Here is a 13,468-nt window from a genome sequence, read left to right on the forward strand (position 1 = left end):
ATTATCAATGGGGAATATCAATCAATCAATCAATCACAAAACTTATATAGCGCTAAAGACCAAGAAAGTGGCAACAGAGTGCTGGGGGTTGTGTATGCTAAATCAATCTCTTTTACATAAGGAGTTTGTGGATGCCATTTCATCAAATCAGAATCTTAAATTGAATTAGATGAGCAGGGCACGTATTCGGACCATCATGTTAACTTTTAGCACTTGTATGAATACAGCACAACAGTGAAAACAACAAATGCCAATAGACATCATTGGCGAGCAGCTTTTGTGCACCATGTTTTAATACTTACTTGAGGAGAGTGACATCCTGACATTGCGCTCAGCCCTGCAAACTGACCTGTGACCAAAGAAACAATCAGATAAAGAAATACAATTATAGTCAGTTTCACAGTCAATGTCAGAATTATTGTAAATCATAAACACTGGGTCAGATCTTATTGTATACAAAACACAGTGAGTAATTGTAGAAACTTCAAGTGTATGACAAAGACATCAATACCCTTTAGCCGTGTCCCAGCTGAAGAGAGGCAGACACAACATTAACAGAGAGGAGCTTTTACTTTTTTCTGAAGGTCGGCTGGTTTTACCTCAGATATTGGCAGGGAGAGCGTACATAGGAAGGGTCATTGGACAACAGAGTGGCGGCCTTCTGACCTACTGCCTCTTTTGGGTAGTGAGGTAGAGTGTGCCTGGAACTGTTAAGTGCCCAGGGATGCAAAATCTTCATGCGTTGCTGAGGTATTCTGGGCAATTCATGCACAAGCATGTGTGGGTGAGGCAAAGGGGCTTGAAGGTGTATCCAGAATTCTCTGGGAGTCAATATAGTACCCTCAGTGTAGGGTTGACTGGGACATGTCTTTATACACAGTGAGCAGACTGTCACATGTATAACCTCATTACTGACCAGTCTTTCCATTCTTGAAACTACTGGCATGAGATTGCTAAAGCATTATATCTGCCCACTTCGTGCCTTAAAAACATGCCAATGCCCTGCATGGAAAGGAGTAGAACATATGGATAGAAGAACTTCATAGTGGCAGCAGAGACCTTCCCAGTGTGTAAAGGTTGTGCTATCAAGATGATTTTTCAAGCAGAAAACAATTATATCTGTGTCAAAGCACGCTTTAAAAACTTTATATACATATTCCACCTCCTTTCTTGAGCTCACTAGGCTTTACATGTGATCATCGATTCTAGGAGGTGCCTTATAAAAGATATCCATCTCTTAACCAAGCCATCTGTTTCGGCTGAAACAGAGATTAGCAACCTTGTAAAAGCCCAATGTTGACCATCATGCCTTTCAATCTGATAACCTGATATAACTTCATGAATACAAATGTAAGTGTGTCACAGCATATTTGACGTACAAATAAAGTTTCTGTAATTACTGCAGTTCTTTTTGGGATAGTGCATATCCGAACAGATGCCCAATCTACCACGCAAACCAAAATTATTGCAGTCACCCCCCCCCCACTGAGTAGCATGCTCTAGCAAATGTTTACCTCACATTATTGTTCAAACTCATTTTCATTATCACAAAGGAGAAATGGACAACCTATAACTCTGATCCCTGTTTTTTTGGTTCTTTAACAGGTGATTATCGCCATCATTAGTAAAACTGTCTTCAGATCTATAGTGCTTTAAAAATATTAACACGGTGTTGAATGTACGGGTGACATGCTTGATCACCATCTTATACATTGTGATATCCTGACCCCTAATCCCACTCCAGCCATCACTACACATCCCATTCTCATGAAAAGTAGAACCTGATTACTAAGAACAGCCTAGACATAGTCTTACCAACTCCCATCCGATCTTACATGAGATACCATTTTAAGTGTGGCTAGGTTTAGTAACTGGATCACTAGCGCCCTAGGTGGCGTAGCCCTCCTCAAAAAAAGCTCTCTGACAGGAAATGCACCCTTTGTCTACCTGATACACAGAGGCCCTTAAACACTATCAATGCAAGCAGCTAAATAAGGCCTAGAAATGCTCTCATTCAGCTCAAGACCGTCACTTCTACATAGTGGCCCACAACATTTGCCACAAGAAGATCCGCCTGGTCAGGTACAATACTTTTATTATTGTCCATATCTACGAAAGCTTCAATTCCTCCAACAAGATCTTCGCAGTTGTCAAATAAATCTCCAACCCTACTGACAAATCGTAATCTATTCAGCCATCTTCTCAACTCTGTGACACTTGCTGATTTTTTTCCATGAACAGAATCAACAATCTGTATGCCTCTTTTTGACTCCCTCCCATCTTCAAGTACCTTTCCCATCATCAGTCTTTCTTCTGCATCTGCCCAAGGAGCTGTGTTGTCCTGCTTCGACCCCAGTCAGTTTAGAACATTTTATTACTTCTATGCTGTCCAGTAAATCAGGTTCTCTTGACGATACTTGTCCTTACCCGAGCTTCACTTTAAGCCAATTGGTCATTGGTCTTGCTTTAACCACTCTCTTCAACAGGTCGCTCACTATGTCTACTTACTGAACTAGCTGGAGACACGCCGAGGTTGTAACACTCCTAAAGAAACCATCAACAATAACCATTATTCTATCCAGTTTCAGGCCCAATTCCTTGCTGTCTTATCCTGCTAAGGTCTTGGAAAAGTTAGTCAAAGCCCAACTATTTAGGTTTTTACAAACCATTCAACTCTTGGACGCATCACATTCAGCATGAAGGCTACTCTCATAGCTGCAATGGACAATATCTGCTGCATCCTGGGAGCATCAGCGGCCTTGATCCTGTTGGATCTCTCTGCAGCATTCGTTACAGTGTTTCATGTCGTACTGCAAAATGTTTACATGGATTTGGAGAGCCTTAAATGGCTTTAGTCTTTCCTGACTGAGCGCACTCAATTTGTATGCCTCATCCCCTCTTAGTTCCACCTGACAAAGGTAATGCACCAAGTTCCCCAGGGCTCATTACTGAGCCCCATGCTTTTTACCATTTACTTAGCTTCCCTAGCTGCAACCATTAAATTGTGTCGTTTCCAGGTTGTTTTGTTTACAGACGATACGCAGCTTATCGTCTCCATATCTGAAAACGTCCCTATCACCTAACGAAGCCTAAATGCCTGCATGCTCAAAGATGCTAGATGGATGCACTAAAACTATCTAAAGCTTATCAACAACAACACAGAGGTAGTCTTGTTTGGAAACGCACTGTGCGCTGGTCTAGAGGTCGGTGGCCCAAGAGGTGTCATATCCCCGCTACAGATAACCTCTTCCGTGCTGGTGACGGAACCACTCTGTCACGAGCCACGGACGCGCTGTGCTGGTGACGGAATGGTTCCGTCACGGCGCGGCCGCCCCGCCCACGCTGATGGAATTCCGTGCCTGCGCGTTCTATTGAGCGGGCAGGGCCGTGACGGAACCACTCCGTCACAAGCACAGCGCGCTTGTGACGGAGTGGTTCCGTCACGAGCATGGTGGCGCCACGCGGCCCCCCCTCCCCCCTAGCGCCACGGCAGAATTACCGCCTTGGCCAAGGGGTTAAAGGAGCTAAAAATGTGGGAATCATAATGGACAATCAACTCTCCATAGCCAATCAAATCTCTGTTGTTTCATCCACCTGCTTTGGCATCCTCAAACATTTGTGTAAAACCTTTTTCTGGTTGCCCATAACCGACCATAAGATGTTCATTCAAGTCTGATCACCAGCAGACTGGACAATGGTAATGACCTAAGTTGACATACTAGACTACATGGTCAAGAGGCTCTAAATTGTCCAAAATGCTACAGCTAGACTGGTACTAAATCTCCCAACGCATCGGTCACACACTCACTCCAGGACCTTCAGTGGCTTCGGTGCATACGTCAGCTCTATAAGTTGCTCTGTCACAACTTCAAGACCTTTAACCAAGTTTCTTTGATCTTCACTTCTTCACCTGGCCTTTACTCCTCGTATCTGTCAAGCCAGTTCAGGTGGCTGATCATTCTCTTATCTAGCACTGGAACCAACTTCCTCTTAAACTTCGATCATCCAGTTCCCTCCATGTGTTCGAGAGGAAACTTAAAACCTAGCTTTTCTGATGTTATCCTGCGCTCTTCCATGCATCACCAGCCAATCCTTCCAGTTTGTTCTAGTGCCAGGATACCCAGTGGTGGGTGATATGCATGCTATAAATATCTGCAATACAAAACCATGCCATACTATAACATAACATAGATTGAGGACCTGAGACTCCCTGATCAAAGTTGAGAAATCAACAAACGTTTGTTCCACGTCAAGCTGATGGTGTGCCTTCTGGTGGGCAATAAGCTATTTACTGTCCCTTTGTCTGGTCCATACATATGGAGAGCTAGTCCTCAAACAATATTAGCTCTGGGCAGCCTGTTATTACAAGATACGTTCAGGTAAAGCAGTAACATAAAGGAGGGACTAGAGTTGAAAGAACCTATGCAGATGACCAATTACAGGAATAAAATTGAATTTTCTCACTGTAAACTAGGGCAAGCTGACAAGAAAGACATTTGGATTGGTCCTGTGTGTGAAGGCAGTAGTTCACTACCAATACGTTACTCCTTCACAGCGAATAAAGACCTCAATATCAAATTAAAGACTTTCAACCTGAATGATGCCCTGTATCGTGCTATACGACAATTATCTGGGGCACCCAAGCCAGTAACTTTAACTTATAAGCTGCATAGTAAATACTGTACAATAATGTCAGGTCTCAGCCTACAACCCTCCTAATGCCAAACTTGCAAACATTGTGCTTGGGCATCCCATGAAACTACTATGTGGAATACGTGTTACAAAATTGCTACCAGGAAACACAGGAAGAAGCGGGACAGTTTGGAAAATGTATCCTTTCTTTGAAGAACACATATATACTACTATTATAAAGAGAGAGCTGAAACCTTTGAGGCGGGTAATCTCAAGAAGTACAGCACCAATCACAACACCCAATACAGCATTGTAAAGTGGAGTTACAGCAGATGGACATAGGCTATACAGCTGGCCACCATATACATTAGAAAGGTCAAAGAACCTTAGGGGTAAAGAAGTCCCTTGTGGGCGTTGGCGTTATGCTGTCAGCGATGGGCGTGTCAAAGTAGCGATGGGCGTCTCAAACTACACTTCACATTACTCCTTTGTGGGCATCACCGTTGTCAGAGGGGCATGGCCCAAAACAAAAAACAAATAAAAAATGGGCGCGGATTTCACTGTGCGCGCCCATTCACGCTCCATTACTGATAACACTCACAGTACTTGCCGACTTGCCGCGCTAACTGCCGACTTGCCGCGCTAACAAAAACAAAGCTTTACTCATTTGTGAGCCTCGGCATTGTCAGAGGGGGCTGGCCTAAAAAAAGGAGCGCGGCTTTCACAAGCGTGGAATTCACTCGGCGTCACATTCACGCCTTTGTGGGCGTCACATTTTCAGAGGGGCCCGGCACAAGAACAAAAAGGTGCGCGGATTTCACTGTGCGCGCACATTCACGCTCCATTACTGATAAAACTCAAAGTACTTGCGGCGCTAACAAAAACAAACCTTTACTCATTTGTGAATCTCGGCGTTCTCAGAGGGGGCAGGCCTAAAAAAAGGGGCGCGGCTTTAAGAAGCGCGGAATTTACTCGGCGCAACATTCACGCCTTTGTGTCCGTCACCGTTGTCAGAGGGGCCTGGGCCAAAACAAAAAACACAAAATGAATGGTCTTGGATTTCAATGTTCGCGCCCATTCACGCTCCAATACTGATAACACTCACAGTACTTACGGCGATTACTGATAACACTCACAGTACTTGCGGCGATAACAAAAACAAACCTTTACTCATTTGTGAGCCTCGGCGTTGTCAGAGGGGGCAGGCCTAAAAAAACGGGCACGGCTTTCAGAACCGCGGAATTCACTCGGTGCCTCATAAATTAGGATTTACTATTACAAACATTGCACACATTACATTTCATCCCCGGACAACGTCAGGACAGGCTGCTAGTAGGTTCATAAAGTTAAAGGAATATATTCAAGAATTACGAACATTAAGTTCTGATGCCGAGCAGAAGCTATCTTTGGATTTGACAGTGGCACAACTACCAATGCAGCCTCTTAGTCTGCTAATTTTCCATATTTAATCATTAATGTACCTTAACAGTGATTGCTCAAAAGCTTTGAATAATTTTTGCATCTAAGGAATATATCCATGAAAAGATCCTACATGATGACTGATGCAAGAGATGCCAAGCAGGTACCTGTTTGTTATGCTTGTTATGTTATAATTATTTGTAGGGTTTCTACTCACCCCAAACGGGTATCTATACGCTTAGAACATCTGCAGAGGAGCATGGAACCTGGACAAGGACTTGGAATAAGGACTGAGCTAGGTTGCCAAAACAACCATATCTTGAGTTTCTTTTTAAAAGTGAGAAAGTTATGAGTCAGTCATAGATTAACCCGTTGAGTGCTCATGACGAGCTCAGCTTGTCATGAGGCACAGTTGAGCTGCACTTATGACGAGCTGAGCTCGTCACGGCCTTTGGAACGTTCACACGCTGGATAATTTCCCTGCTGTGCTGATCGTTCCAAAACGGGTGTGGCTGAGACGAGCTCAGCTCGTCATGAGTGCAGCTCCACTGTGCCTCATGACGAGCTGAGCTCGTCACAAGCACGGTGGCGCCGTGCGCGGCCCCCCTTCCGAAACACCCCGCAGTGAAGGGGTTAAGGAGAAGAAGGATCCTATTATGAGCTGCCAGAATGGAAAAGAACCGACCACTAGTTTTTGTGAGGAGAATTTGTGGAAGTGTACCTAGATAAAGGGTGTTGGAATGGAGCAGTCTTGGAGGCTTGTTCAAAGAAATCTTGCTACTCAGGTAGTGTGACCCACCACCATGTAACCCTTTGTGTGTGTGTCATAGTCATTTATAGATGGAATGTTTGTGTATAGGAAGACAGTGCAAGGCCTTAAGATGTGAAGACATCAATGTACATGCTGAATAATTGTGCACCAGGCGGGCTGCTGTGTTCTGAGCAGTACACAGTCATCTTATGAGATACTCAGGAATGTGAACATATAGAGTGTTGCTGTAGTCAAGACAGCTGGTGCTCAGGCCTTGGGTGACAATTTTATTAGTGTTAAGAGAGCCACTTGAACATCTTGGCCAATTCTCCACCAAGCATCAGGCCAGATGGAAGTAGGTTGAAGAGAGTCACAATTGGGAGTACCCCGGAAATACTGTACAGATGTTTCTGGAGGTTTCAGAAGAAAAAGGGGGCAAGGTAATTGGGTTAGGTTAGATACAAAAAACATCTGTGCCAGTTAAAGGCATGTAGACAGAAGCAACAGTGAGATCCAATAAGTTCAACAATGCTGATGAGCCTTGATCAAGAAGGCGAATATCATCCGCAGCTGCCAGAAAAGCTGCCTCGTCTCCATACCGTGGGCAGCCCAATGTTAATTTTATGCCCATTGTTAAGATCATGTCTTATCTATTGAAAGTGCTCAAACTAACAATACTTCATTCTGCTGTGCGAACATTACTAAATCAATACACCTATATGGCTGGCAAGACACTACCAGAGTGTGCCATCTAGACAATAATGTGGAGCGCTACATGTCTGTGAACGAAGGACAGGTAGGAGAAATGGTCCTTTACTTAACAACACTCCTTGGCAGGCACACATGTCAAAAGAGAGGTACACAGAGTGTCAGTGAAGAAAGGACATGGTGACTGATACAATGCAGCCTCTGTCTGGGCCTTGGTACACATACCTGGTAGGCCTCATCTTGCAACTTCTGTTTTAGATACTCTTCCATCTTGAGTTCATGTTCGAGCTGATGGACAGAATCATTTTCATAGACTTCATCATCCGGCCTGCCGTAGGAGTCTCCATCTTCTGTAACTCTAAAAGCAAAATATTATTAGTAGCAACACACTTTAAACATACTAATGCTCTTTAAACTCCAGAAAGGTGGTTGGTTCAAACTGATAGTAAGCCTGATAGCTAACTATTCAATTCAGTTATTTTGAACCTATTTATTTTACATTATAGGCGCCTACTCAGGAACTGCATTTCGCAGTACATTTAGTAGTACTACAGTAGTACTACTACTAACAAACTACAAAGTGCTACTCACTAGTCTACATGTGGAGATCTATGGCTCTTCCGCTCTTATGTTTTATGTGTAGAGATCGCCACCCGACTGTAGAGATCTCCACACACTTAGGTATACATTGTAGAAGTAAATGTGGGACGGACGGAGTGTGACTGAAAAATAGGGAATACTTATGACTAAAGGGGAGAGGTTAACGGAGGAGTAGAGAGGTTTATGGAAGGGTTGAGAGGGGTGTAGTGAGGGACATAAACCTACCCACAAAAGAGTAAGCCCACTTCTATGCACAAACTGAACTTCTACAGTTACTACAGCGAAAAAGGACCCAAAACAATTGTAAGTGTACTCCAGCTCAGAGCCGGAGTAAGTCCAGTACCACACATAACCACTCATAAATGCTGCAATACCCTCCAATAGAAAATAATAGATGTAGGGATTTAAGATTAAACCCCATTGGAAGTAATGTGAAAATAAATCAACCAATTCTTTTTTATAATATTAATTTATAAAATGTTTTAGTGTTAACAAAATATATAAATTATAAATAATTTAATGATCTTTTTCAATTTAAAAAAACATGTAACTTATTTTTTAAACAATTAACTCGAATGAATGTTATATATAATTTCAGTAACTTTTAATACTTAATATAAATATTTTACATTAGTTAGATTTAATTTTTCAAAAAATCTTTAAAAAATAATATTAATATAATTTAATATACTTACATATATTAACAAAATAATTTAAAATGTATTTAATAGTGCAGTAACATTTTAGAGTCAATCATTTTTATTGAGCGGGAACATGGCATGGTACACAGCCCAGCTGCCTACATCAACTTGCCGTACAAAAGGGGGTGGTGATGGACGGAGCATCCGAACCAATCAAACACTCACACCCAGTCAAAATATCTGGGTTTGATCCATCACCGTTCTTTAGCCCACTCTGCCACCCCAGTTCAGACATGGCTATATGCATATCAGTCTGACCCTGTGCCTCATGGGAACAGTCCAGCCCAAACTGCCAAGCCATGCCTTCCCTGGACCGGAAACAAGCTTCCGAGGACCGGTTTCTGGCATTCCAGCCGTCTTCAGCCCGGCTTGCTTGAATCCAGTGGCAAAGTGAGCAAGGGACTCACGTCTGAGCATACCCTGCCACACTTATGGCGGCCAAAGCGGTACAAAAGGGGGTGGTGATGGACGGAGCATCTGAACCAATCAAACACTCACACCCAGTCAAAAGATCTGGGTTTGATCCATCACCGTTCTATATGCCATGTCTGAACTGGGGTGGCAGAGTGGGCTAAAGAACGGTGATGGATTAAACCCAGATCTTTTGACTAGGTGTGAGTGTTTGATTGGTTCGGATGCTCCGTCCATCCCCACCCCCTTTTGTACCACTTTTGGCCGCCATAAGTGTGGCAGGGTATGCTCAGACGTGAGTCCCTTGCTCACTTTGCCACTGGATTCAAGCAAGCCGGGCTGAAGATGGCTGTAATGCCAGAAATCGGTCCTCGGAAGCTTGTTTCCGGTCCAGGGAAGGCATGGCTTGGCAGTTCGGGCTGGACTGTTCCCATGAGGCACATGGTCAGACTGCCTTTAGCCATGTCTGAACTGGGGTGGCAGAGTGGGCTAAAGAACGGTGATGGATTAAACCCAGATCTTTTGACTGGGTGTGAGTGTTTGATTGGTTCGGATGCTCCGTCCATCACCACCCCCTTTTGTACCGCTTATGGCCGCCATAAGTGTGGCAGGGTATGCTCAGACGTGAGTCCCTTGCTCACTTTGCCACTGGATTCAAGCAAGCCGGGCTGAAGATGGCTGTAATGCCAGAAATCGGTCCTCGGAAGCTTGTTTCCGGTCCAGGGAAGGCATGGCTTGGCAGTTCGGGCTGGACTGTTCCCATGAGGCACATGGTCAGACTGCCTTTAGCCATGTCTGAACTGGGGTGGCAGAGTGGGCTAAAGAACGGTGATGGATTAAACCCAGATCTTTTGACTGGGTGTGAGTGTTTGATTGGTTCGGATACTCCGTCCATCACCACCCCCTTTTGTACCGCTTTTGGCCACCATAAGTGTGGCAGGGTATGCTCAGACGTGAGTCCCTTGCTCACTTTGCCACTGGATTCAAGCAAGCCGGGCTGAAGACGGCTGTAATGCCAGAAACCGGTCCTCGGAAGCTTGTTTCCGGTCCAGGGAAGGCATGGCTTGGCAGTTCGGGCAGGACTGTTCCCATGAGGCACAGGGTCAGACTGATTTGCATATAGCCATGTCTGAACTGGGGTGGCAGAGTGGGCTAAAGAACGGTGATGGATTAAAATCAGATCTTTTGACTGGGTGTGAGTGTTTGATTGGTTTGGATGCTCCGTCCATCATCACCCCCTTTTGTACCGCTTTTGGCAGCCATAAGTGTGGCAGGGTATGCTCAGACGTGAGTCCCTTGCTCACTTTGCCGCTGGATTCAAGCAAGCCGGGCTGAAGACGGCTGTAATGCCAGAAACCGGTCCTCGGAAGCTTGTTTCCGGTCCAGGGAAGGCATGGCTTGGCAGTTCGGGCTGGACTGTTCCCATGAGGCACAGGGTCAGACTGATTTGCATATAGCCATGTCTGAACTGGGGTGGCAGAGTGGGCTAAAGAACGGTGATGGATTAAACCCAGATCTTTTGACTGGGTGTGAGTGTTTGATTGGTTCGGATGCTCCGTCCATCACCACCCCCTTTTGTACGCTTTTGGCCGCCAAAAGTGTGGCAGGATATGCTCAGACGTGAGTCCCTTGCTCACTTTGCCACTGGATTCAAGCAAGCCGGGCTGAAGACGGCTGTAATGCCAGAAACCGGTCCTCGGAAGCTTGTTTCCGGTCCAGGGAAGGCATGGCTTGGCAGTTCGGACTGGACTGTTCCCATGAGGCACAGGGTCAGACTGATTTGCACATAGCCATGTCTGAACTGGGGTGGCAGAGTGGGCTAAAGAACGGTGATGGATTAAACCCAGATCTTTTGACTGGGTGTGAGTGTTTGATTGGTTCGGATGCTCCGTCCATCACCACCCTCTTTTGTACCGCTACATCAACTTGCCGGCAGGGCGAAACCTCAGTGCAATGACACAGCTTTTGGGTCTACATCCCGGAGGGCGACCCCGCGTTATCGTACCTGGGGAGCTGCCCCACTTGTGCTGCAGTGTCTGCCTTTTATCAAAGAACAAACATACAAAAGGGAAAAACAAAACAAGACAAAAACACCCTCCCCCTCTTCGTAAAACGACCCCCCTTCCACTCCCACCCCGCTCCGCATCAGCTTCCTTCGCCTCAGTGCACTTCTACAATCCACTAGATTAGTCAAAGAACAGTCAGCCCCCTGACTTGGTCACTGTTGACTCCAGGGGAATGAGTTGCAGAATCTGCAAGTATTTCGGGCAGGTTACTTCTCGGAGGTCCTTCGATAAGAGATGCAAGAATGGGACCCACGATTGAGCATATTCTGACCCTTTCCCATCCATTCCCATCGAGAGCCGCTCCATCGATAAAATGTGCCAAAGCCTTTGAAACCAGTCCCGAGGGTCGGGCACAGCCGGAGAGTTCCAGTGCGCCAGGAGCACTTGCCTTGCAGCCAACAGCAACCGCGCAATCTGTCTACCTTTCCGTGAGCGCAGGGGAAAGACTTTAGGGTAGGGAAGCCCTAGCAGAGTGTACTCAGGAGAACGGGAGAATGTAATCTGAAACGCAGCGTCTAGCTCATCTAAGATTGTGGTCCAGTACCTCTTCAATTTTAGGCAATGCCACAACAAATGCGCCAGTGTCCCTGTAAGGCGGCACTCCCGCCAGCAGAGGCCCGACTTGGAAGGATCCCAAACCCTAATGCGCGCTGGGGTGTAATACCAATACGTCGCTACTTTGTAGGCTGACTCGGTACCCGCAGTACTAGAGGCCGTTTGCTGTGCGCGGTAGAAGACGTGCTCCCCCTCCTTCTTCGTCAGCGGGCGACCCAGTTCCGTTTCCCATCTAACTTGTGCCGCAGTACGCTGCCTCCTGGGCTGATGCACTATCATCGCGTATAACTCCGAGATAAGTTTCCGATCATCTTTCTTGCAGACCAACCGCTTTTCGAGCGCTGTCAAAGGTCGGGACATGGAGGCCACATTAGCTGGCTGGATGACCCAGTGCGCTACTTGCGAATAATGGAAAGCATCAGTGAACGGCAGCTGAAAGAACTCTGTTCGCAGCCAGGCGAACGGGATTAAACCATCTAAGTCAAAAAGGGAACCAACCCTCTTGCAGCCTTCCCCTCGCCAGCGATGGAAGACCGCGGACGCGCGGCCCGGAGGAAAGTCCGGGTTGTCCACGATGGGGGTCATCGGGGAGGGGAACGAAGTCCACCCTATGCGTTGAGCCAATTGATCCCATGCTTTAAGGGTCGGAGACGTCAAAGGGGAGGAGTAAAGGCCCCAGGCTCTATGTTTGCGCGGCAGCCAAAGCTCTCTCCAGATATTACAACCAGCCACAGTCTGGTCCATAAAGTTCCAATGCTTGCTGGACATTGGTCTGTTCCATTTGACTATAAATCGAAGAATGGTCACCTCAAAGTAGGCAGTCAGCAGAGGAAAGCCGAGCCCTTCGGCCGACCTCGGTGTGACTGCCACGGACAGGACCTGCCGGTGCCGCTTATTGTTCCATAAGAACCTATTAAGAAGCCCCTGCAGCTTCCGAAGGATTCCGTGCGGGGGACTTAACGGTAACATTAGAAAGATGTACAATATTCGGGGAAGTACAGTCATTTTTAGAGCCTCCAGTCCTCCATACCAGGCCAGATTAAGACGGGACCAATCCGCAAGAGCTTTAGTAACCTGCTCAACCAGCAGCGCATAGTTCAGGGATAACGTTTTGGCTATAGAAGGGGCCAACCGTATACCCAAGTACGGGATGTCAGATGGAGCCCACTGGAACTCGAAGTCCTGCTTCAAATCCCGGACATCCGTCTCTGGAATGGATAGGTTAAGGATTTGGGACTTGGAGTAATTAACTTTGAAGCCGGCCACTTTCTGGACCCTTGGCGCCCCAGTCCTCTCATGGATCGCTTCCAGGGCCTTTACCTCCCCCTCTAATTGCGCTTGTTTTTCCTTGCGCAAACGGGAGTATGTCGCTGCCAGCGCAATAAATTCTCCCCTCGCCACCAGCTTCAGGGCTCCCAAACGGATGTGAGTGGCGTATCCCCAATCTCGTTTTCCATGATGTAATGTATGATGACCTCCCGCATCTTTGCCACCACCGATTCGGACTGAAGTAAGGAATCTCGAAGGCACCAACCTGCGGCCGGGGGCCTAATAAGAACTACAGAAATAAGCGCATGGTCCGACAAGGAGCGCGGTGCAATGTCTACTGCAGACAAGTGGGGTAT

General features: G+C 46.3%; 1 protein-coding gene across 18 annotated transcripts in view; it reads right to left on the bottom strand.

Annotated features, from left to right (window-relative positions):
* The window catches only part of DTNA (dystrobrevin alpha), a 658,854-nt gene that overhangs the window by 40,733 nt on the left and 604,653 nt on the right, over positions 1-13,468 (bottom strand). For all 18 annotated transcript variants that reach the window (XM_078687336.1, XM_078687334.1, XM_078687333.1 and 15 more), the window contains 2 exons: positions 7,736-7,868; positions 303-349 (listed from right to left, as the gene is read on the bottom strand). In XM_078687336.1, coding sequence (XP_078543462.1) covers positions 332-349; positions 7,736-7,868 — 151 coding nt within the window. In that variant the 3' untranslated portion in view covers positions 303-331. The remainder of the gene's footprint in view (positions 1-302; positions 350-7,735; positions 7,869-13,468) is intronic.

The sequence above is a fragment of the Lissotriton helveticus genome, chromosome 4_1 (genome assembly GCF_964261635.1).
Source record: "Lissotriton helveticus chromosome 4_1, aLisHel1.1, whole genome shotgun sequence".
Classification (NCBI taxonomy): Eukaryota; Metazoa; Chordata; class Amphibia; order Caudata; family Salamandridae; genus Lissotriton; species Lissotriton helveticus.